Source organism: Canis lupus, chromosome 31 (assembly GCF_003254725.2).
Source record: "Canis lupus dingo isolate Sandy chromosome 31, ASM325472v2, whole genome shotgun sequence".
Lineage (NCBI taxonomy): Eukaryota > Metazoa > Chordata > Mammalia > Carnivora > Canidae > Canis > Canis lupus.
Genome location: NC_064273.1, coordinates 6,230,768 through 6,257,628, shown reverse-complemented (window position 1 = coordinate 6,257,628; position 26,861 = coordinate 6,230,768). Strand labels below are relative to the sequence as shown.

Below are 26,861 nucleotides of genomic sequence, written 5' to 3'. Positions count from 1 at the left end.
TTACCAACAGTGACCCCTGAAATCATCATTGCTCCATAGAGACCAGAGGAACACACCTGCACAGCCAGTCAGCTCCATTTGCTACCCCTCACACAGTACCAGGAACAGAACTCAAGCTTTAAAAAGTTGGCTATTATGCTATTTTGTTTCCTGAAGCACTCAGAGAAAATGTTAACTCTAACTGCTCCTGAGGTTTACTGATGCTTTCAGCAGACAGAATTTTGAAAGACTACACAGGCAAACATCTGATCTTTGGAAAACAGATTAACCTGGAAGGAGACAATGAAATAAATCCTGAGGTGGAAGGCTTCTCTTACTAACAATGAAAGAAAAATAGGCCTGATCGCTAATCTATACGAATAGGGGAAAGGCCTCAAAAATGAATAATCTTTATATTACTTATAAATGTGTCCTTCCAAAATTATGAGATACCTATATTTTCTGAAAATAATTGGTTCAATACAACATGGATTATTTATCTGCAGCTTAATGCTAAGGAAATCATGTGACTAGTAAACTATGAAATATTGCTTCGTAACTTCAAAACTGCTAGTCCATACCCTAGGAAACAGACACGCTGAAACAAGTTGTTTGTTACTCTCAGATGGAAAATATTGTTTTCACTTTCTACCTGCCTGTTTAAAAAGTCATAAACAAAACAAGGTACTAACATTATAGACTCCATGTTATTTCCACACTTAAATGAATAATCATTGAATAGGGACTTTCAGGCCATTTTCACTAACATGGACCACTGTCTTAGGCTAAAGAAGCTACATTTAGAGCGATCGATGCACAGCATTTTCAAATTTAGGGCAAATTACCAAGTAGAACTGTCCTACTTTACAGTAAGTTTGGATTTGAGAATGAATGTTACAGGTGAATAAGACCTAAATACTCAAAATATTTTCACAATACCCTTGTGCACCTAAATTTTAGACTTGAGGGGAATAAACGGGGCAGATAATACGAGGAACAAAGTTCATACAAAGACTGTAAATCCTGACCCCTGTGCTGTGCTCTGCATCAACAGAAACCTTTCTGCTAGGCTGAATAATCTCATAAACCCTGTGAGAGAAGTTACATTCCTACTATTCACACTCAATTCCAGGCAGATTAGATTGATATAGCAACTTTCTTAATCTCTTTTACAAAAGAGAATTAGTCTGTCTGAATTTTGAATCTAACTTTACTTTCTTTGAAATACTAGATTTAACCATTTTCTTTAATCAAGCTGAAATAAGGTTCTGGTTTATACAACAAAGAAACACGAAAAGGAAAAGAAACAAATACTATGAAAAAAGAAAACAAGACTTTTTATGGAATATTCAGCATTCACTGAAGCTATTAACAATCTTACTGTGAGATTTTAATATTCTTAATGAAGAAGAGGCTATTATTTGTTTCTTTTTAATTGTCTGTCTTTGGAATAGTTAGCTGTTTGCTAAATCTATGTCCAAAATTGTCTTTTAATTATCTATCATTTGCTTTATAAAAATCATCTTTTTTCTTTTTGTCAATTTCAAAGCAAATAGGACAGATACTTGTCTGTCTAAAAAGATGATGTATTACTTCAATTAAAAAGTATGAAATGTTTGGCAATCTATCCAAAGAAATTAAAAACATGTATTTTATTTTAGGGTTTGTGTTACATTTAAATATATTGAAAACATCATCTCTCTGAAGACATGACTCTTGGTAGATGTTTAATGTTAAACAAGTCAATAGAATAAATGAATTATTCAGAAAAAGTAGTTTATTTTTTAAAAAATCTATGTCAACCTAACAAGTTTATTTTTAAAAAATCTACAATGTTAACCTTAATTTACCTAAAAAATGGTCTAATTCAGTGATTTGTAAACTTTTTTGTTGTATGCCTTATCAGTGAAAACTTTTCAACACATTCCTCCATATATATATTTATTAATTGTATATCTATGCCACTTTTTTAATACATTAAGTGACTGTTAACTCATACACACAAAGACACTAATTTTAAAATAAAGATAAAATAATCAAGAGTCTGATTGAAATTAAGAGTCACTTTAATATGTGATGTTAATGCTTGTCCTGGCTGTAACAGCTCGCTAAAATACACAGATGTAAATGAGAGGGTCAATGGCTATGATTATTATGTTATAAAATTCCTTTTTCAACTCCCTTCATCATCTACCATCTTTGCTGAAATGTGACTTGTATATTTCAATTTTCCCTGAAGCTAGGTTATTTTTGCCAAGTAACCACAGGAGGATTCATTTATATTTATATTTAGAACCATTGGGCTTAAGATATACTAAAACTGAACCCACTTTAAAAGTTTGGGGGATCCCTGGGTGGCGCAGCGGTTTAGCGCCTGCCTTTAGCCCAGAGCGCGATTCTGGAGACCTGGGATCGAATCCCACATCGGGCTTCTGGTGCATGGAGCCTGCTTCTCCCTCTGCCTATGTCTCTGCCTCTCTCTCTCTCTGTGACTATCATAAATAAATAAAAAAACTTGAAAAAAAAAAAAAGTTTGGTAAAAACTACCTCCAAGATTTATGTGTATGCAAAGAACTTTTATGACTAAAACATTTTATGTGGCTATAAAATCACAATGATAGAAATTTTTTCTTGGTATTTTCCCCAAAATGTTTTCTTCATAGCAGAGATTTAAAGACCATTACTTCAAGTTAATTTTTAAAATATCACCTGTATCCCAAAGGGAATGACTTTGGGGTCTATTTTTCCCCAAAGTTCTGATAAGTATATGCTCAAGAGTTAACCAAGCATATATACTCTGTAACACATCCTAGGACATATGACTCTGTAAGTTTTCTAGATAATACCAAACTGTTTTCAAAAGTAGTTGCACACATATACTTTTACTATGCTTTTATCTGTTATTGTAGTCTTTTTTTTTTTTTTTTTTTTTAAAGAGAAAGAGCATGTGAGAGCAGGGAGCAAGGAGGGGCAATGGGAGAGAGAGAGAGAGAGAGAAAGAGAACCTTAAGCCAGCTCCAATCTGCACTTAGCATAGAGATCCACCTGAGGCTTGAACTCATGACCCTGAGATGAAATCAAGAGTCAGATGCTTAACTGACTGAGCCACCGAGGTGTCCTATGGCCATTTCTACTACAGAAAAAATGAAATTATTTCACCCAATGACATGGTTTTCTTTTTTTTTCTTTTTTTTTTTTTTTTTCTTTAAGAAACCACATAGAAGTATATGACTTTTAAGTTCTCTTTAAAATAATAATTTTAGGGCAGCCAGGGTGGCTCAGTGGTTTAGTGCTGCCTTCAGCCTAGGGCGTGATCCTGGGGACTCAGGATGGAGTACCACATCAGGCTCCCTGCATGGAGCCTGCTTCTCCCTCTGCCCGTGTCTCTGCTTCTCTCTCTGTGTCTCTCATGAAAAAAAAAAAAATCTTTAAAAAAAGAAACTTCCAAAATTATTGTTTTATTTTATCATTTTTAAAGATTTTATCTATTCATTCTCATGAGAGACACAGAAGGAGAGAGAGACAGAGACATAGGCAGAGGGAGAAACAGGCTCCATGCAGGGAGCCCCATGTGGGACTTGATCTCTGGACCCAGGATCATGCCCTGAGCTGAAGGCAGATGCTCAACGGCCGAGCCACCCAGGCATCCCTAGAAGTTTCTATTCATGTCCTGAATACTAGTTTTTAAACATCTTTCTCCTACTAGCTAATATATCAGTGCACAATAATCCTTAAATTAAGATTCAACATTAAGAACTGATTTGGTCATGGTAAAACATCATTTATTAATATGCTAAAATTTTGTTCAGAATATTAGCAACTATGTTCATGAGGGTTTATCCCAGGAATGCAAGACTGGCCTAACATTCAAAAATCAACAAATGTAATTTACTATATTGACAAACCAAAAAAAAAGGAAAAAAATATGATACCATAGACTGCTTAAGATACAAATATCCACTCTAAACAGGGCAAGCCCACATGAATTTTATTCCACATTCTAAATTATGGAAAAGTTATTAAAAGTTTTATTAAACTTTTATTAAAAGGATTAAAAACCCAATTATTATAGTGTTTATACTATGAAGTATTTGATTAAGACCTTAAAAAGCAAACTGGATTTACTTTTGTTTCTAGAAGGAACTCTAGTAACTCAAGATAACTGTAGAGCATCTTCCTATCTAATAGTTGTTTCATCACAAAATCATGCTGATGGAATAGGATTGTACTACCTTTGTACCCAAATGTAAGGTTCAGAGATAATATGAGCATTAGCTCTACTATGTTATCTCCTTTGAGATCCAATATATCTTATCTCTGATAGAAATATTTAACAAAGAAAAGGTACTCATTTGAAGCTTTAGTAATAGTTAAGGCATAATAATTGTTTAGGCTCAACAAATCTGCAGTTGTCTTGTTATTTTATCAACTACATTTACATGCCAGATATAATTCATCTGTGCCAGATGAATATGCAAAAACAGAATCTAAAACCAAGACCTCTAAATTGTATCCATTATTTCTTAACTCTATAAACTTCAGAAACTTATAGATGACAGATCTGTCAGAAAGTTCTCTTTACCAACTAAAGTAAGGACAACCCAATCTCTGTTATGGACTGTCATTAGTAATTTAGCGGAGCTAGAAGGCAGTTCAGCCGAGTAGACAGAAAATTAAAACATGGGCAGCTCCTGATTGGAAATTTATTCATAGCAGGTAATGAAATAGTGCAGTCAGGATCTCTGGTATTACTCAGAGAGAGAGATTTAATTCTGATAACTTGATGATGGCACTTGAATCAGAGATTATAAACGGTGACAGGTTGTGACATATAGATAGGATGAAATGAGCATCAGCAACCTATCTCTACAGAAGCTGATTTTATATAAGATTATTTTTTTCAAGCAGTAAATATATAATTTCAAAAATTATTACAAGTTTTCAAAAAAGAGACTTAGGCCTTACATAAACCAGGTACCATTTTCATATGTACTTTTCCATGGAGTATAGTAAAAATCAACAAATCAATGATAAGGGGTTGAAGAGAACTTATCTTTTAAAATATGTAGTTTCTGATTTCACCTGGATAAGGAACAAACCCAAAATCACAGGCAGAGTAGCTATTCTATGGGGAGGTGGCTGGGTTTTCATGTGTTTATTTACATGTTTAATGAATTTATACTCATTAAATGCACTCATGTACAAAGAATGCTATTTATATTTACTAAGAAAAATAAGTTTTTATTTTGGAAAACGTGTGCCTTTTTATATTAATTAATTATCAACAATGACATTACTTTTATAATGAAAAGTATATTTTTTTAAAAAATTGCTTATAGACAAAGCTATAACAAAAATATGACAAAAAAGTATTTCCACATAGACAGGTATTTCAAAATTTTTTTTTTAATTTGTGAAGTGGCATATTTATTGTGTATGGTCAAAACTTGTTAGATGTGGGGGGTTTAAAACACAGCACAAAAATTCTTTAATGCTCCTGCCACTGAATGAAGGGGTTCATGTGCCTTGTCCTTGAAATTGTGTTTGACCTACAGTTTATAGCAAGAAATGAAGCTAGGTCAGTTTCTCCATCCAGACCATAAGAAATGCAAGCCATTTGGAATATTCACTATTGTAAGAAAGCTCAAGTAACCTGTGGAGTGAGCTCTAAGAAGAGGAACTGAGGCCTGCTGGCCCATCATAGTCATGGCTGAGCTCCTAGCTGACAGCCAACACTATGTCAGTCAAGTAAGTGAACCATCTTTAAAATGGACACTGAAAGATCCGCCCCTTAACTGAGCCACTCCAATTGACACAACGTGTAGAAAGGAACAGCTATCCCTCTGAATTATGCCCAAATTGCAGATTTGGAGGCAAAATAAACAACTGCTGTTATCTGAAGTCACTAAATTTTGAGCTGGTTTGTTAAGCAGCAATAAATAACTGAAAGGACAGAAGAGGACTTGAAACGTGAATGCTGATTATAAAAATGGCTTTAGTATTGCAGCAGAGCAATGTTATGTTACATATACTCTAATCAGAAGAGAAGAAAGAAAATGTAAAAGAAAAACCTTGATAAGTTTTATCAAGCTAATACAAATTTTGTTTAAAAAAAGCTTTTAATAAATAACATAAAGTATTGAGAAAATAATTCAGAGTCCTAGAATCTGTAGTATTTTATATACTGAGAAACCTAAGTATTAAAAATTATTTGTTTAAATTTGGTGATTTAAATTGTTTAATTTTGCTTTGTAGGGTTGTATCTATTTTATATAATGATGTTACAACCAATAGTATAAACCTATATAGAAAAAACTAATTCTACTAAATTGGAAAAAAGAGATATTATCAAACAGAACTATATAAATGCATTTTAAATAAAACTATATTTACAAAGGACTAAGCCTATATGACATAATGCAACCAAAAAAATTAGTCATAATATAAATAAGCCAAAACCATGCTATATTATTTGCCAAAAGTAAGCACCTGAGAAAGATTAATAGTTAATTCCATAACAAAAGAAACCAAGTATTAAATAAAATGTTACATATGACTTAACTTCTACAACAGAGATGTTTTTTAAAACAATTACGTATAATCCCTTTTATTTAGAAAATTGTATAACTTTTAGTGGACTATGAGAGCTCGAGGTACAGAAAAACACACTATAATAAATATTTTAATAAAATAATCATTTTTAACATAAAAATTCACCCACTTAAAGTATTTCTTTTTAAAGACACAGTTCTACAGAATAATTGGTTCATAACACAAAAATTTAACCATTTAATGAATGTCTTTCATAAGGCACAGTTCTATAGTATAAAGTCCACTCTGACTCATCTAAATAAGAACCAGAGAGTTCAATTAATTGTATCTTTTGCCCACAATCTACTTTTATAAGATTTTTTCAATAGTGGAGTTATACTATAGAATTAGCACAGGTTTAGTTCTTTTTACTTGTTGAAAATCTGTACTAGGAAAAGCAATGTTCAAAAAGGTGACACAGATACAAAATACCGTTACAAAGGGAATTGTATTAGCCCCTAAACACTGCCTCCTCTTATAATGAAAAACCTGAGAACCAGAATGATTAATCGATTTGTTTCAGAATGAAAGTAGGCCTGGAACCCTGCCACCTGCTTCTACCTCTTGTGTCTTTTCTCATATGTTATGCTGCTTCGTCTGGCGTGAGTGAGTCCTATATGGTTATGAAATATAAAGCAATGTATACTATTCAGGAAAGAGCAAAGGAAAACAATGTCCTCCATATGAAAGTCATCTAATTTATGGTGAAAAATTAGAAATCTTCATTTTGTCAAAGTACTTACTAAAGCATTTTTCTACACTGCTCATTTTCCACACATGTGTATATTTGTGTATAATGCAACATCCAAAAGAAAATTCATTAAGCTTCTTTCAAAAATATTTATTATAAAAATTAGTTACACATTGATGCTCTGCTGGTTTTGATATTCCTGACAGCATGTTTTCATTATATTTTCACTTATAATCAATAACAGATATAAACTGATAGTATTTTTGGCTTTTTAAAATATTTTTGCCATGTAATGCTATTTAATCACCTAAAACACCCTTTATTTAAATGGCAAAAGAAGTCAGAGATGTGTTTAATCTTGTTTCAACATTAAGCCTTAGTTTATTTTTACGTAACATGGTCCTAACAAAAGGACTTACCACATTTAAATAGAGATGCTATGCAGAATAAGTAAAATAAAATATGTAGCTAGGACAGCTCCAGTGGTTCAGCAGTTTAGCGCTGCCTTCAGCCCAGGGCCTGATCCTGGAGACCTGGGATCTAGTCCCACATTGGGCTCCCTGCATGGAGTCTGCTTCTCCCTCTGCCTGTGTCTCTGCCTCCCTTCTCTCTCTCTGTATCTCTCATTAATAAATAATTAAAAAAAAATCTTAAAAAAAATAAAATAATAAATATGTAGCTAATGTATCTAAAACATTTGACATCATATCTGATGTATTACATCCTAACAGATGTTAGTTGTTATTACAGTTATATTAATATAGCTGCGATCAAGAACATGGCAATATTATTAAGATAGCAAAATATGAAGTACAATTTTTAAAAACAGATTACTTAAAACAATGCATATTTATTAAAGAGATGTACTATAGTTAATTCAACCTTAGAAAGTATTCTTTTATATACTAAAAAACATTCATATTAATCCTTTTAAATGCTATATAACCAATATGTTTTAAATGACATAAGATTAGTAAACCTGAAATTTAGTGCAACTTGCGACAAATACATACGCTATTCAAAAGAAGATAAATTCTTCTATGTAAACATTCCTTATAAAATTTTAAATAATCGGATTAAGAAATTATATACCAGTGAAAGACTACACACACAATGAACTTAGTAAAATTCCTTGAAATGTTTTTTAAACAAAGACATTTCCATATGATAGGTACCTACCTGGAGTAGGCAAACAATCGACTATCCCAAAGATCATGATTTCCTCTAGGTCCAGAATGAAAATAACAGGAATCTGTCCCGTCAAACATATTTAATCCATCTTCTGAATTTTTTGAAGCATGGCTGTGCACCACATCTAAGAGGACTGTAATACCCATTGAGTGAGCTGTGTCAATTAGTTCTTTTAGCTCTTCAGGTGTTCCATAACGGCTAAAGGTAAAGAATAAAGTAAAAGCAAAATTGTATCTTTAAAGCAAACAACCAATCATTTACTGCATATCAATTGTTTTATCAGTACAGTCCTACTTTAAATATGCAAATTCAATATGATATAATACTTAGATGCAAGTCAAAGTGGCATAATATTTTCTCTTAAACAAAATTTAAAGGCATTAGATAAAAAATAATAATTTAAATACAGCAATTAGATGTAGACTTATATTTCAGTAAAAATTCATAATTTAAGTAGATATACAGTAAATTCTGCTTTCTATACTCAGAGATTTTGATTTCCTTCTCCAAGCCTACATAGCCTGAAGAGAATGGTCATCCCTGTTTATATACTTGGCCATTCCTGTGAATGTGTATGCTTGAGGATGGGGACTGTTGGAGTATTTCTTTGAATAACCTTGGTGTCTTGAGTGAGGCCAGCTCTCCTGCACTTCCTTATTCCCAAACTGGAATGCCCGCAGGAACTAGAAGGCCAAGAGAATATACCATGTCTGTCACCACCCAAGCAGAAAACATGGGTAGCTCAAAGGCACATGTGTTTGTATTAATAGCAGTTTTCTAGTCTACATGAAATAGAAAACAAAAATCACTCCTAAGGGGGAAGGTTTTTCTTAACCTATGCAAAATCTTAATATTGGCCTTCCATAGCATCAACTTTGCCTTTTATATAAATAATCACCCAATCACCCTTGTGATTATTTGTTGTCTCATTTCTTCACTAGGCCATATTCTTCTTGAAAGCAGGAGCTGTGACCATCTGGTTTCCCATGATACAGTACAACACTTAGTATATAGCAGGTCTCCTGGTAGCCAACTCCCCTAGGCAGTAAGAACTATCTTTAAAAAATGCAAATGTTATCATTTCATATTTACCTAAAATTATACTTGCATTCCCATGGTCCTTAGGATAAGACTGTGGACTGCACTGCCTAATTTGGCTCCTTCCAATAACTTTAGATTAATGACACTTTACTGTTTTCTCTCCTTATTCCAGCCACCTAGCCTTTTTTTCCCCCTATGCAATGAACAGCGTGTTCAATGAATAAATAGCCTCAAAATTTCATTCATTCACTTGCTTTTTTCAACAAATACTTATTAAGCTATCTACCATGTGTCATGAAATTTTCTATGCTCTGGGATTTAGCAGTGAACAAAATAAATATCACTGCCCTTATGGAATTTACATTCTATTTGGAGGACTACAAATAAATAAGCAAAACACGAGGGATGCCAGACAGCAATAACTTCTCTAAAGAAAAAAAACAAAACAAAGCCACTGGTAGAAAGGGTGGGTTTGCTATCTTAAACAGGGTTATGAAGTGAAAGTTTCATGAAGAAGGCAATGTTTGAGGGAATACATGAAAGAAGAAGGGAGTAAGGCATGTGAATATCTAAAAGATAGAAGGTTTAGGGAGAGAGGGTACTGGGGAAATAAGCTGGAACACCTGGAAGAATAGCAAATAGGCTAGTATGTGGCCAGAGTGGAATGATCAATAGAGATGAGGCCAGAGAGTCAGCTAAGACCCAGATTATATGGGGTCTTATGGGCCAATATAGGGCCTTTCACTTTTAACCTGAAAGAGTTAAGGAATCATTAGATGGTGCTGAGCAAGAAAGTGACATGATCTTTTATTTTTTAATTTTTTTAAAATTTAAATTCAATTTGCCAACATTTAGTATAATACCCAGTGCTCATCACATTATGTATTTTGAAGTGGTTACTCTGGTCACTATGCAGAAAGTAGTCATGTGTATGGAGGGAGAGAAGGCCAGGGAAGGGGAAGGAGAACAAGAGAAAACAGAGTGCTCAGTTAACTGAAATAATTCACGTTATAGATAATGGCAGCTTGGACCAGGGTGATAGCAGTTGAAGAAGCCAGATTTGGGATACACTTTGAAGTTACAGGTGGTTAGGTTTTATGATAAGCTAGATATAGGAATGGGCAAAAAGGGAAGAGTCTGGTATAATGTAAAGTGTATTTCGGCCATAAGAATGGATGAAACTTGATGAGACTCCCCAACATATGTTATTCATATACAGAGGAGAATGGAAATGAGGGCTGAGACCTGGAAGTTCAACATTGGTGGTCAGGAAAAGCAAAGGAAATTTTAAAAAATTAAAAAGCAGCAAGAGAGATAGGAAAAACACAAACAGGAGAATAATAGTTTTCCTGAACACTGAAGGAAAGAAAAATGTCCTAACAAGGTACAGGAAACTAGTTGTGCCAAGTGCTGCTGACAGTTCAAGTAAGTTAACAGACGATCAGTGGACTTAACAGCCTGGAATTCATCAGTACACTTGACAAGAGCAATTTCAATGAAGAGGTGAGGAGCCTACTTGGAATGAGTTCAAGAAAGAAAAGAGAAATGAAAGATTTAGAGTTTATAAATACAGGTAATTTATTGAAGGAGAAGGACTATCAAAAGAAACAGATAAAATGATCAGTATTTTTTTCTCTAGCCTGGAATGCTATCTCCCTATCTCCACTTCATCCTTCCTCCCAGTTCACTCTTAATTATGTTCTGGATCTCAGTTCCAACATCGGTTCACATCTAACCTAAACCGATTAGATACCTCATTCTAGGCTGTTATACCATCCTGTCATTTTCTTCTTAGTTTTTATCATGGGAAGAAATCAATATGTATGATTATTGGATTAACGTCTATGTGCCACACAGTGTGAGCTCCATGAGGTGGAAGCACTGTTAAAGTTGTTCAACTTGTAGTCATTCAGGTCAGCACTTCTTCAATTACATAGGACTCCTTGGTGTCTTTCTGCCCAGAGAGACACATTCCTTGGATTTTAGCCTAGAAAGAAGGATAATCTTTCTACAGATAGTAGTATATCCTTTTTTGTGTGTGTATTTTTTAATTGGAGTTTGATTTGCCAACATATAGTATAACACCCAGTGCTCATCCCACAAAGTGCCCCCCCTCAGTGCCTGTCACCCAGTCACCCATCCCTCCACCCACCTCCCCTTCCACTACCCCTTGTTCATTTAGAGAGCTAGGAGTCTCTCAGGTTTTGTCCAAGAGCCTTCTGAGTCACATTTCTACAGGAGTCAATCTCTTTCCAGAAAAGGATGTGAGCCCTAGCAATAATGACTTCCATGAGACATGATTTTCTGACTAAAGCTTGGACCTCCAAATGTATGACAATTTTAGTAAGTTAACTGGATATTCTTCATCTGAAATCATTTTATGGAAAGCAATGTTGAATCACGGCCAACCTCTAAGGCTTGACGCAAAGCCTATGATCTCAGTCCAAAAAAAAATTCTCAGCTTCTATTAAACTCTGGTAACTCTAAATGAGGTTACAAAACAACATCATATAAAAGGTAAAAATTCATTTTATTTTTTTCCTCGAATAAAAATGGTTATATGTTGGACTTTCATTTTACCTTGAAGCTGCAAAGAAGCTTGTGATCTGGTAACCAAAACTTGCATAGTAAGCATGCTCCATGATTGCCATCAACTGAATGCAGTTGTATCCTATACAAGCAAAGGTCGAGTAGAGATTAAAAGCAATATTTTTAAAGAAAGAAACGAAAAAAATATATAAACACAGCATCCTTTTTCTAAAGACATTAAATTTTACATATGATCATTTATATATAAATGATCTGATCACTTTGAAAAGTTCTACTTTAAAATATTTTGCTTGTCTTGACCTTCTAACACAAAATTAGACAGTTAGTTCTTGAGAGTTGTACTCTAACTAGCTATTTGAAATGCCTTCATTTAACATGTAATAAATGATATGCAAATATACTCTTAATTTGACTTTAGAATATTAAAGATGGCAATCTACATATGCTAAACTTCAGTTGCACTTGTAATATTCATAGTATAGATTATGAAAGCTGAAAAAAAGTAACCAGTTGCATGCCACATACTTTTATTTTACCTTTTCCTGTTTCAATTATTTCTACCACAGAACATAAGATTTTCCAGTTAAGTTCATTCTTCCACAAGGTAGCTTTTACAAAACCAGCATTAATTCTTTTATTTTCTGCAATTTCTTAACCCATATAAGAACTCCAAAGTTGGATGTGTGCACACATGGGCACACATAACCTTAAAGGCATTTACTAACATGTTTTTAATATAAACAAATAATCAAAGAGGAAGAAACTTTTGACCTTTAAAAAAATAACTGAGATAACCATTTTTTTCTTCAAGTTTGGTAAAATTTGGCAAAATTTTCAAATATGGTTTGACTGCTCTGAAAGTTACATTGCTGTAACATACATAGAAAATACTCTCTTCTCAAAGTCCAGTTGATGTCAATACAGTCTCTCAGGTACATATTTTCGTACATTACTAATATTGGAACAATTGCAAAGTCACATTCAGAATTAGAGACTTCTGTTTAAAGAATAACATAAACTATGGGTCATAGCTGTTGTTGGCTTTTTCATTGTAAAAACAATCTAACTCTATCACATTTCCATCATGGTAGAAATATGTGTATAAACTCCCGCTCGGATTAACATACATCAATTATATATTTTATAACAATATACACTTTGTAGTTTATTTCTCTAATGTGAAATATTATTCTTATGATCAAGCACCAATCTATAGTTTTTGTTATTAATTTTATGGCATTACTCATTCTTAGATTCATTTATGTTCAGAGTCCTGGGCTTTTCAACTCAAACACAATGATGAACAAGAAAATCCTTGCTCTGTCTAGCTTCTGCAAGACCAGGGGCATAAACAATGTGTTACAATATTAAATTGTAGAACATCCCAAACACGACAATTCAAATATAGTATCTATAAAACACAATCAATATTAAATTCTTCATACCTTTAATTAATTTAAGTTTCTGGAATCTGACCTTACCATTATAGATAACTAAGATCCATGTATAACCAAAAACTTGAACAGTGAGTTGTAAACCTTTCTTCTAGCCAAAGTTTAGACTGCCTACCAGAAACAGAATAATTAAATGTGCTTTATCTCCCTGCCTAGCTGTTGGAGCAGGTGCTAATATGCTGTGAAATGATTAAAAAAAAAAGCATTACCTATAAAAAGAAAAATAACAACTTTAAAGCATACCAAATCAATAGTTCAGCATTATACACTAACTCTCCTAGTTGTTCCCCTGAAGACGAGGATCTGTGTCATTACAGTCCAACATATAAACATCTAGAACAATGTGTCTTAGAAGAAGATGCACCATAAATATTTGTCAAGTAAATCATCCAGACTATATATATGTATATACTTTCATACAAAATGAATTCCAGTAACCTTAAAAAATGTAAGATTTTTTTCCCCTAACAGACTAAAATGAACAGGCTATAATCAATGACCACTCAAATTGATAAAAGTTCTCTCCTGTAGAAAAGTAATTATGCTTACATATTTATCTACAGTTTGGAAGCCATCAGTTCACATTACTTAAAATTGAAATTGGAATAATATCTTGAATTCTTATGCTCTATCTTATTCCATTTCTCTTTTCTATGCTATCACTATTACAGGGCAATTTGAGAAGCCTAATAAAATGCATTTCTATTACATATTTAATCTCTTAACACACACAAAAAAAGACACTTGTAATTAGCTTTTCTAATAAGAGAACAGACTCATTAAAATTTTATCTGAATAAAAATCACAGTTATTACTTACCAAGGTCTTTGATTCTTGGTAGTACATTGCATGTAAAATGTTTATAAGAAGCTATTTTTCCTTCATATGAAGAAATTCCCACATGAGATTCATAAATTCTTAGACCTCTTGGTTTCTTTGGCTTGGAATGCTTAAACTACAGAATATAAAATTATATAAAGAATTAGATCAGAAATTCAGGTATGATACTACCTGATTAAGCATGTTAAGTGAAATCATGAATCAACTCAAATAGTTTGGAACTGTTTTTGCATATAAAAGGCACTTGGCTAATCCATTAAATTTTCTCTTGAAAATAAATTCCTTTTTAGGAAAATGTTAATAGATCTGTTTTAAAAGAGTAATCACGTAATGGCTTATACCTTATCATTGAGCCTTAGAGAAAACATAAAACCTTAAAATGCATAATTATTAAATGCAAAGCATTTATCAACAAGCTCTAATAACTTAGAAGATAGAAGGGTGAGTTCAAAGATACATATAAACTTTGACAATAATATAGCCTTAAAAATAACCCTAAATAATACACCATGAGATATCATGAGATATCTTTCTTCCCTATCCCTTGCTTCAAAGCACACTAATCCTGCTTCAAACCAATGACAATGAGAAATACTCTATCACTGAGGTATCTGTGATGAATCAGAAATTATGATTAAAAAAACAACAAAAAACAGTATCCCTTTCAGGTCCGTATGTAGAGATTTCTTTCTCCATCCTAACCTCAGAAACACATGATAAAACAACTCACTTCTATATTTTACTGGCTACAGATGATGGACTCTGATATATGTATAGCATATCAGGTACACTATGATGTAAAATATAAAACTGGCAGTGAAGAGAGAAGTTGAACATTACTATAAAAGTTATGGAAGTAAAAATTAATTTTCCTAGAAATACTGGAACAAGAATTTATTTAAAGATTTGTTGTTCTCACTTTATATGGGTGTTCTGGATCCCAGTGTATCCAATCATAATTCACATTATCACCTTCACGAGTCACATACTTCGCCCATGGTGAAATACGATACAAGATCTCTCCACTTTTACTCCTAATAACTACCTAAAAAGAGAATGAGATGTTATTGCTTTAAAACACTTTGAAAACTCTGAGATAATGCATAAGAGTTTATAAGCACTGCTACAAGTAAGAAAAGGAGGCATGGTCTTAAGAATTTAAACTACTATATAGATGTGTACCCTTAAAGATGTATAAATTCCATGGACTTTACTTTCTTATCTGTTATAGTTATGATCATTAAACTCAATTCCACTTGAAATATTTTATAATTCTCTGGCACCTTCCATCATTGTCAATCAGCCATTAGAGTGGTCAATTAAAGTAAACATAAAATAGATAGTAAAAAGACAAGAATATTGTTTGAAAGCTACCGTGAATAAATCAACAGGAGGACATAATCTTACTATATATTAAAAAAGTAATGAGCTATGTTGCTAACTCTTTCATTTCATTTTTCTAGCAATAATAACATTTTCAAGAAGCTAAAGGAGAAAAATGTGTTTTGATTAACCTTTATATTGTGCACACACAAATATGCATACATACATACATACACACAGATATTACCCTGCAAATATTTTCTATCTCTTTTCAACTTCTTCTATACCCTATTCATAGTATGCTTTACCATATAAAACCAAGCATTTCCCCTTTTAGATATCCATTCTTATATTTGCCAATAGTATCACTATTGTTATCAAAAATAAAAAACAATAAAATGTAAATACACCCTTTTAGACTTACACTGAATAAAATAGCACAGATAACAAAGTGAGCCACATGAGCAGGGTTTCTAAGTGGGGTAGGGGTGGTAGGGTTTTTTTTTAAGAGATTTTTAAAAATTAAATCTTCTAAAAGTAAGTATAGGATGGTCAAAATTGTTCAGATTAGGAGCTATATTATGCCCTTAGCATTGACAGAGAATATGTTCTTGAGTCTCCTTTAGTAGAGAAAAGCTCTAGCATACATAATTCTTGGTAATTAAATATGTGTGTAACAATTTACAGTTTTGAAAGGATTTTCGTCATTATACCTTAACTCGATTCTAGAGAATATAACCCAAATATCAAGCGAGATTGAGTTGACAAAAGTCACTGAATAGCAGAGCCGAAAGCTAAATACAGAGCCTCTGATACTTACTTTCTTGCTCTTAAAGGCAACCATAGCACTTTCTACAGATACCAAAAAATAATGAATCATGATTTATGATGTAAGAGCAGGTAAGTGGTGAAAAGCAATGTCTAAGTTACATGAACAAAATTCTTTCTCCTTCATTATGCCTCCTACTTATTTTTTTTTTAAATTTTTATTTATTTATGATAGTCACACAGAGAGAGAGAGGCAGAGACACAGGCAGAGGGAGAAGCAGGCTCCATGCACTGGGAGCCCGATGTGGGATTCGATCCCGGGTCTCCAGGATCACGCCCTGGGCCAAAGGCAGGCGCTAAACCGCTGCACCACCCAGGGATCCCTGCCTCCTACTTATTGAAGCCAATGACAGCTAACTATTGCTATCATTCAAATAATTATCACAAAAAGATGAATGAATAGAATTCATCCATTTTAGTAGTGTTCATTTCAAAAGATATGTCCCTTGAGCCATATGAATTTCAGGTGTAATATACAATAGTAACATGTTTAAGAGAAGGTCTTTTGTCTCACTCATCAACTGAGAACAGGTCATGAGGAAATAAAATACAGAAATCAGTTTTCAGTAAATAACACTCTGCTTAATCCATCTATCTTTTCTCTCTTTTGCAAAATTGCTCTACAGTCCCTGTAAAGGATATTCATATACCCATAATTATTTGTGAAGGTGCCTGATGGCAGAGAGAATATTTGAAACTTTACGTAGAGCACATCAAAAATCTCCTCACGCTGAAAATAATTTTCACATTCTTTAGAACATTAATTTGCTTGTTGTTGGAAGGAACAGTCCTTTCATTGGTCTCTCATGTTCCTACGTATGTTGCTGAGTATACCAAGAATACAAGGTCCTGACAGTTATTGACAGAAGCTATTTCTCAGAATTGTGTTTGTAGCATGCAACCATGACGGAAATGTCTCCTCTGAAGATACAGAACAGGTTTGCTTATTGCTTGCTATGAAAGAATGGATTCCTCAAGATAAATATTCTGGAGCTATGATGCAAACCAACTGTGTGAGTATCATCCATCTGGATCACTTGATGTCACTCCATAAGATTTGGAAGACAAAGGGAACCATACTGCTTACTGTGTTGCAATTAATAAAATAATTTGTCTCTAACCCAAGGGTTGTATGTATTCTGCCAGATTCCATGAAACAATAACAAGTTACAAGCTTGTAGGTAGGGTAAAATCAAACTCTACACCTGACGAATGATTATTTATTTAATCATTCACTGAATGACTTCAGTATTCTTGTTTCCAAAAATGCTGTTTCTTCCTTCCCTGTCATTTTGATTAGTATTGTTTCTTAGGGTGGAAACTTCTAATATCCAATTTCTTTTTTCCTTCTCAGTAACAGAACTAAAGGGTGGGTCTTTCAATGATATAGTAAAGCAAAAGTTCCCACCAAATCTGGAACACTTATCTGTGATCATTACATAAAAGGTAAATAAATTTCTGTTCTTTAGGCCCCTACATTTTGGAGGCTTCTTTATTACATTAGTTCAATGTTTCTTAAGCACTCCCCTGTAGAAGCCACTTAGTTCATTTTTGACTTGCTGTCCTTAAATTGTCATGGCACAGCTAAGAATATTCTAGTAAATCTAAATATAATTTGAGAGGTGTTCCAATGAATAAGGAATATAATCTTTCTTGACTAAATTCTGCTCATATGTTTTGGGGGAGAGGGCAATTCCTAGATTTTGTCTTTCATAAGTTCAGATTCAGATGAAAAGTTTTTTAAGTCATGAGATAAGACTACATCATTTAATTTACAACATTAAAATAGCAAATGCTATAAAGCAAATTGAAAAGAGATAGCTTGATAGATCTTTCAACGATATTAAGTCTAACAGCTGATGAAGTAGAAGAATTTACTTGATACTACTAAATTGAAAGTCTTATACACCGCTAGTATAAGTATGAAATAGTATGAAAGCTCTGAATAGCAATTTGGCAATATGCATTAAAAAAAAAGTAATTCTCAATACTTAGCAATTCTAATTACAGAACTTTGCCATGGAAGTAATTGGAGATCTGTCCAAAGAACTATATCCCTGTCTATTGATCTTACTATTAATTGGCAAAAAGTGATAGACTAAATAATATATAGTAGTAAAACTATAGTACTGAATTATATTGAAGGTTATAAGAATATTCTTTCACGTTATGAAAAAGAATGTATTGTCTCCTAATGTAAATGCACAGAAACCCATGGACTAAAGCATTTTAATAAATAGAAAAAAATATTTAGGTGAATCTATCTATGGATAGATTATTGGTAGCTTTTATTTCCTGGTTGTATGTGTGTATATATCACTTCATTTCATTTGTGTAACTTTTTTTTCCCTAAATATCTATTTATTTATTTTAGAGAGAAAGAAAGAGCGCATGTGAGTGGGGGTTGGGACAAAGGGAGAGGGAGACAAGCAGACTCCCTGTTCAGCAGGGAGCCCATTGCAGGGCTCCATCCCAGGACCATGAGATCATGACCTGAGCTGAAATGAAGACTGGAACACTTAACTAATGGAGCCACCCAGGCATCCCTTCTCTGTACAACATTTTTGATCTGAAACAAATAAATATTTTAGTAAGTATTGTGAATACATTAATTACATAACTGCATATGCATCTATGGAGCTGTGCTATTCCGGTTGCATATAGTATGTACCTTAAATATACTGCCAGAGTATTAAAATAAAACTTCAAAAAATATGTCAAATTACTTCAAGAAATATGCTAATGAATACAATATCATGATGAGCTTTTTACAGGGCAAATGTATATTTTATAAAATTATAACATTTTGTAACATGGTAAAAATATAAACAGGCTTTTTTAATAAGTCAAAGTATCTCTTTGACTTATGGGACGTTACCATCCAAAGATATTAATCAATAAACAAGTATATAAACGAAATCTCTACCTGTGCAAAAGTCAAACTGACTTAGTGTGAGGATCCCTGGGTGGCTCGGTGGTTTATCGCTTTCTTCCAGCCCAGGGTGTGATCCTGAAGTCCCGGGATCATGTCCCACATCAGGCTCCCTGCATGGAGCCTGCTTCTCCCTCTGCCTGTGCCTCTGCCTTTCTCTCTCTCTCTCTGTGTCTCTCATGAATAAATAAATAAAATCTTAAAAAAAAAAATGACTTAGTGAACTATTTGAAATCAAATTTTATTTAGAAAATATCACTTAGAACTCAAACAATAAAAAAAAAAAAAAAAAAGAACTCAAACAATATAAGAAATAGTTTGGTAAAACAGTGAAGAATTTTTTTAAAAAAATATATGTATACATGTATTCATTCATTCTAGGAGTATCTTTTGAAATGCTTCTTGCCAAAGATTATTGTTCCTATGGACTGGAAAATTATGACATAACATGCTCCTCAGGTGGTCAACAATTTAATATAAAAACAGTGGACATGTTCAACTGGTTAGAAGTATTAGCATACTCTGGAAAACAGCATTTGAATGTAACTTGGTTTCTTTTATTTTTTTTTTTTTAAGATTTTATTTATTTATTCATGAGAGGCACAGAGAGAGAGACAGAGATGTAGGCAGAGGGAGAAGCAGGCTCCCTCTGGGGAGCCCGATGTGGTACTTGATCCTGAGACTCCAGGATCATGTCCTGGGCCAAAGGCAGACACTTAACCTCTGAGCCACCCAGACATCCCTGTAACTTGGTTTCATGACTGAATTGTAGAATACCAAGGGAAAAGACACAGATGTTGAATATTATAATTTAATTTTCCTAAATAGTAGCGATGTGATACAAGGAAAACCTTTCTTTATATTAAAAAAAAAAGTTAAAAGCAGGGTTAATTAAAAATATAGTAATAAAAATAACTATTTAGTAGCATACAGTTTAAAGTAAATAACCAAGCAGAGTCATTTCTAATATATAAAGCAATGTTATCTCCACTTTTAAATTACCTCTAATTTATATAATATCTAATGTAATCAAAACTATATATAGAAAGCACATAAATATAATATGTTGAAATAGTACATATTATATGCTAAAATATATCAATACATATAAATATATACAAATATAATACATATATACTTTGGTATTCATATCAATATATATGAAAACATTTATAAAACAATGGGTACAGTCATACACAATGCACCATAATGAATATGAATACTCTGCCTTTGTATGTTTAAAATGTGACTGAAATATATATATGTATATATAAATATATACATTTACAGAGAAAGAGAATGATACATACATAGAAAATATACTGTAATTTATTCTTAAGTAATTTTTAGAAGTATGGGAGATGGGCTAGATGAGTGATGGGTATTAAAGAGGGCACTTATTGTGATGGGTAGTGGGTGTTGCATGTGAATGATGAATCATTCAATTCTACTCCATAAATCAATATTGAACTGTATGTTAATTAAAATTAAAATTTTTTTAAAAGTTCAGGGAACAAAAATAAAGATCAATTTTTAGAAAAAGTAATCAATGTTCATAATTAAGTAGGAAAATAAGTGATATATTCCAGAGAATGTACTGATTCTTTCAGTGAGCAGAATCCTAAATAAATGTTTTTAATATTTATAAATATAAGGTAAACATTTTAAATGCATAGATATAATTACTAAAGCTTTAAAATAGCTTAATATAATTTTAAAAGGACATCAAATCTCATTTTAATTCAACTATGGCTTTCCTACTAACCTTTGTTTTAAAAATGACATATGAGTATACTTTTTTCCATAGTTTTGTTTGTTTGTTCTTCCCACTTGGATCACTTTTAAGATTCACTAACATTATATAAGAATGAATCTCTTTGCTATTTTGGGAGGCTCAAAGTGGCCCCTCAAAAGATACTCACTTCCTACGCTCTAGATTCTGTAAATGATACTTTATGTAGCAAAAAATGGGTCTTTGAAGCAATGATAAAAGGATTAAAATGAATGGATTATCTAGAGCATCCAAAAGGGTAATCACATTAATCCTTATAAGAGGAAAAGAGGGATATTTACACACAGAGAGTAAAGGAAAAAGTAATGTGACCAAGGAAGTAGAGACTGAAGTGATGCTGACACAAGCCAAAGAATGCCAGGAGCCACCAAAAGTTGGAAGTGGCAAAGAACAGAGTCTCCTAGTCCAGAGAGACTGTGGTCATTCCAATACCTTGATTTCAGCCCAGTGATACTGATTTGGAACTTTTGGCTTCCAAAAATGTGGAAATTTCTATTGTTTAAATCCACCAAATTTGTGTAGCAGCTACAGTAAACTAAATTAAAAGGGAAAAATTAGAGGCAATCAGTTTTTAAGAATAAAATGGAATGTACTTAAATTTAATTAAATGTCAGTGTTAGAGTTAAAAAATAAAGTTATTTTAGTGAATAGTCTAAATAACATATTTTATCACTTACTAACTTCCTACTCCCTAAATGAAGGCATCTACCAATGTATTTCAGTAACCTTCACTAAACAAGTCTCCTTGACAATTCCCAGGAAAAGCAAACTCTTTCAGAATAAATGTTGCTGAGCTTCAGAATTATAGAAAAGCCTACAAAAAAAGTGGATTTGTAATATGCAGTTTTTATTGCTAGTCTACCCACATGTAATTATATTCAAAAATTGAATAAAAGGGATTACTCTATATGATGCAAATAAAATTTCTGAATTTACCATAAACAAAACCTAAAGGGCTACTTTCTACCCTATATTTGATATATTTGATTCATTAGAGATGAGAGTATTTCAATAAACAGGTAATCAGCAATAATAATAATGTTTTTTGAAAAAATTTCATTCTGAATTTTCTAGTTAGGGATATCAGAAACACTATCTGATATTAAAAGATATTTCACTGTGAATTTTAAGTTTATATTTCAATTAATTGATGGGGAAAAAAAACAAGATACCAATAAAAGTATCAAGATAGTTTTCTAATAATAATAAGTCCATAACATGTAAATGAGTATTTTATAGATATACTTTCATAAAACTACATATATTTAATTGGTAAACTTATATAAGTTAGGTTTATATGTGAACTATATATAATTGGCATTACCATTGTTTACATATTGAGCCTGCTATGGGGACTTGAATTTTGTTATGTGAATTTTTTTTATAATGAATTTTTTTACCATTTTATTTATTTATTTATTCATGAGACACACAAGGAAAGAGAGAGGCAGAGACACAGGCAGAGGGAGAAGCAGGCTCCATGCAGGGAGCCTGCCGTGGGACTCGATCCCGGGTCTCCAGGATCAGGTCCTGGGGTGAAGGCGCTAAACTGCTGAGCCACCCAGGCTGTGCTGTTATTTGATTTTTGTAAAAAAAAAATTCTGCTAATTTAACTGGATAACAAAGTTCACACATTTTAGAGATCTCCATTTTTGATCTCATAATTTAGATAATTTTATTTAATCAAACAACCTTATATAAGTTATATGCATATAAAATCATCACAAAAATTATCACCTCTTTAAAGACACATGCAGATTGGAAGTGAGGAGATGGAGAACCATTTATCAGACAAATGGATGTGAAAAGAAAGCCAGAGTAGCAATACTAATATGAGACAAAATAGACTTTAAAACAGACTATACCAAGAGACATAGAAGAATAATTATTAGGGGACAATCCAACAAGAAGACACAATTATAAATACTTATGTACCCAACATGGGAGTATCCAAATACACAAAACAGTTACTAAAAAATATAAAGGAATTGATAGTAACACAGTAATAGTTGGGGACTTCCACAGCTGTGTCTGTCTCTCTCTTTCTCTATCAAACAAATAAATAAGATCCTGAAAATAAATAAGTAAAGACACCAATGGAAAAAAACAAACTATAAGCCATGACCTCTGAAGAACATAGATGCAAAAATCCTCAACAAAATATTAGCAAACAGAACTCAAAAATACAGTAAAAAATCATTCACTATGATCAAGTGGGATTTATTCCTGAGATGCAGTGGTGGTCAATATTCACAAATCAATTAAAGCGATACATTACAACAATAAGAGAGAGGATAAGAATCATATGATCATTTCATTAGACACAGAAAAAGCATTTGACAAAGTACATCCATTCATGATAAAAACTCTCATCAAAGTAGGTTTAGAGGGAACATACCTCAACATAATAAAGGCGATATATGAAAAACCTACAGCTGACATCATATTCAATAAGGGAAAACTTAGAGCTTTTCCCCTAAGGTCAGGCACAAGACCAGGATGTCCACTCTCATCATTGTTATTCAAAATAGTACTGGAAGTCCTAGCCACAGCAATCAGACAAAAGAAAAGAATAAAAGGCATCCAAATTGATAAAGAAGCATAACTTTCACTATCTGCAGATGACATTATATATAGAAAATCCTAAAGACTCTACCAAAAAAACATATTGGAACTGATAAATGAATTCAGCAAAGCCACAGAATACAAAATCAATCTCTAGCACTACACTGTACACTAATAATGAAGCAGCAGAAAGAGAAATTAAGACAACAATCACTTTTACAATTGCACCAAAAATAAGATAGGCATCAACCCAACTAAACAAGTGAAAGACGTGTACACTGAAAACTAAGAAACACTGATGAAAGAAATTGAAAAGCACGCAAACAAATGGAGAGCTAATGAATGAAAAAGAATGAAATCTTGCCATTTGCAATGACATAGAGCTAGAGAGTATGATGCTAAGCAAAATAAGTCAGTCAGTCTAAGACAAATATCATATGATTTCACTCACTTGTGGAATTTAAGAAACAGATGAGCAAAGTGAAGACTAGAGAAAGAGAGACAAATCAAAAAACACTCAAGTGTAGAGACAGAGGAGAGGTGGGAGGGGGCATGGGGAAATCGGTGATAGGGATTAAGGAATGCATTTGTCATGATAAGCACTGGGTGATATATGGAATTATTGAATCACTACATCATGTACCTGAAACTAATATTACACTGTTAACTAACTGGAATTAAAATAAAAACTTTTAAAAATGCTTTGAAATCAGCAGACAAGAAATTATCCAAATGCATATCTGAAGTTAACATTTCACATATAGTCATCTCTCCCTATTAAACCATCTGTTTAATCACTGTCTCATTTCTTGATGGGTGTACTTATTTCCTTATCAATATTTATATTAGCCTATTTGTAGATCTTCCCCTAATACCATGGATACCTAGGAAAATATATGTATTTTTGAATGAAAAGAGAGATGAGGGTTAGCGTTCTAATCTATGAGACTTTAATATATAAAGAATGTTAAATATTCAGGAAGAATTCTTTTCATCATTAACTGTTTGCTTAGTAGTCATCAATTACATTGTTGGAGATACTAGACTCAATATGTATTAAATACATGATTGTATGTTTTCTCAAATCTTGTAATTTTTACAATTATGTATTTTGAATCTAGTCTCTATAGTTTCTCTACATATCTTCTAGGGGCTGAATTATTTATTTTTCTCCCCCACACTTTCTATCTTCCTCATTGCAAAAGCACTTCATATGATTGCTTAAGCATCACATTTTTTTCTTCAAATGATTCGATTTATCACCATATAGACTTTTGTAATTAAACTCAATAAAATATTTTTAAAGAGAACTTTAACTCATCTTATGATAGTACCCCCTATTCTAGCACTTCTGAAAATACTTCAGATATTTTTCTATTGGCATTATACCAGGTTATAACTCTGTTTACTTAATAGAATTCTAGCCTTCACTGCACATGGATGAGTCTCTTTGAAGCACACTTTTTCAGTAATGAAAACTCACTGATTTTTTCCCCTTTTCATAGCTTTTTTCTTTTATTACTGTATTGATCTTTCAGTATCTTGGAAGTTTAAATCCTATATTTTTATATCATGTGTAATTCATTTGTTTTCTAGTCTAAGACACTTAATCAATCTTTACCTGATTACAACATTTTAGCATTGTTCCTATTCTTTTCACTTAGGAGTAGTTATTCTCACTTGCTCAGGGGTATCCTTTTCAGTGCCTGCTTCCTAAATCTCGCATAATCCCTTTGGATTTTGTCTTTTTATAGTGACCTCACTTTACAGGGTTTTTGTTCAGGTAATGTACTTGAAATGAAGCAAACACTTTATCAGTTCTACTTAGTTGTTTATTTCTTTAAAGATTTGCTTCAGTCAAAAGACAAAGTAAAAATATTATAGTTGTAATACTTCTTAACTAGACTAGAAGGTTGGGAAAGTGGGGTGGAAACCTTAGGGAGTAATACTCCTTTTTACAAGTACAGGTGCGTCTGTCGCCTTAAAAATCATTCTAAATAACGATCTGCTTTTATAAGAAGCAACTACTGATCCTCATTAATTTCTTTTTTACAATATTCTGAAGTCTCTTCCCTCCCATGTGTAAGTATTACAGAAATGAATGTTTATATCTCTGTAATTCTACAATTGGTGTTAAATCAGGAGCAGAGTAGCTATGAGTGTTATGTCTCAAATGTAATCTCTTTTTGTTCTGTATATTGGTGTCCTTGATGTCAAAGTTTGGTATAATTTGATCTGATACTCCTCTGTGTCATATTACAGATTTATTTTTCATAGCTAGCATGCTTAATCTTTTCTTTTAAAGACTTTTCTTAAAGTCTTTCTTGGCTTCATTTTTTTGAAAGAAATACTTTATTTCTACTTAAGCCATTGTTACTGGATTCAACATTGGAAAAAATTTCTTGTTTCTTATGAAAGAAAGAAACTGAATTATGATACCATATTTTAAAATTAAAAATCTCTAAAAAGCTAAAATAATGGTAGTCAATGAAAATTTATCAATAGATTATCGCTTTCAAAGTTCAACTGATTTCTGTATATTCTTAATTAAGCTACTAGGAAAGATATCACCTTTTATTTTCCATAGTGTTGAGTACTGCATAATATAGGAGTTTATGGGCTTAATCAAATCACTCAATCTCTTTTCCATTTACCTCAATCTCTGAATGTTGTGGATATACAGTATATCAGAAGGATGTGATCATTTTTTTCAGTTGTTTTTTTAAATTTTAGTTCCAGTGTTGCTGGCATACTGCGTTATATTAGTTTCAGTTGTACAACACAGTGATTCAACAATTCTGCACATTAGTGCTCATGAAGATAAGTGTATTCTTAATCACCTTCACCTATTTAACCCATCCTCCAAGCCACCTCCCTTCTGGTAGCCATTAGTTTGCTCTCTATCATTAATACTCTGTTTTTTTTGGTTAGTCTCTTTTATTTCTCATTCATTTGTTTTGTTTCTTAAATTCTAGATGAGTGAAATAATATTTGTTTTGTTATTCTCTGGTTTATTTCATTTAGCATCATACTGTCTAGCTCCATCTGTGTCTTTGCAAATGGCAAGATTCATTATTTCTTACG

The 26,861-nt window shown here is 32.6% G+C and overlaps 1 protein-coding gene across 1 annotated transcript in view; it reads right to left on the bottom strand.

Annotated features, from left to right (window-relative positions):
* The window catches only part of GBE1 (1,4-alpha-glucan branching enzyme 1), a 268,030-nt gene that overhangs the window by 126,129 nt on the left and 115,040 nt on the right, over positions 1-26,861 (bottom strand). Inside the window, 4 exon segments of the mRNA XM_025449943.3 lie at positions 8,441-8,650; positions 12,074-12,164; positions 14,317-14,452; positions 15,257-15,382. Of these exon segments, the coding sequence (XP_025305728.2) occupies positions 8,441-8,650; positions 12,074-12,164; positions 14,317-14,452; positions 15,257-15,382 (563 nt within the window).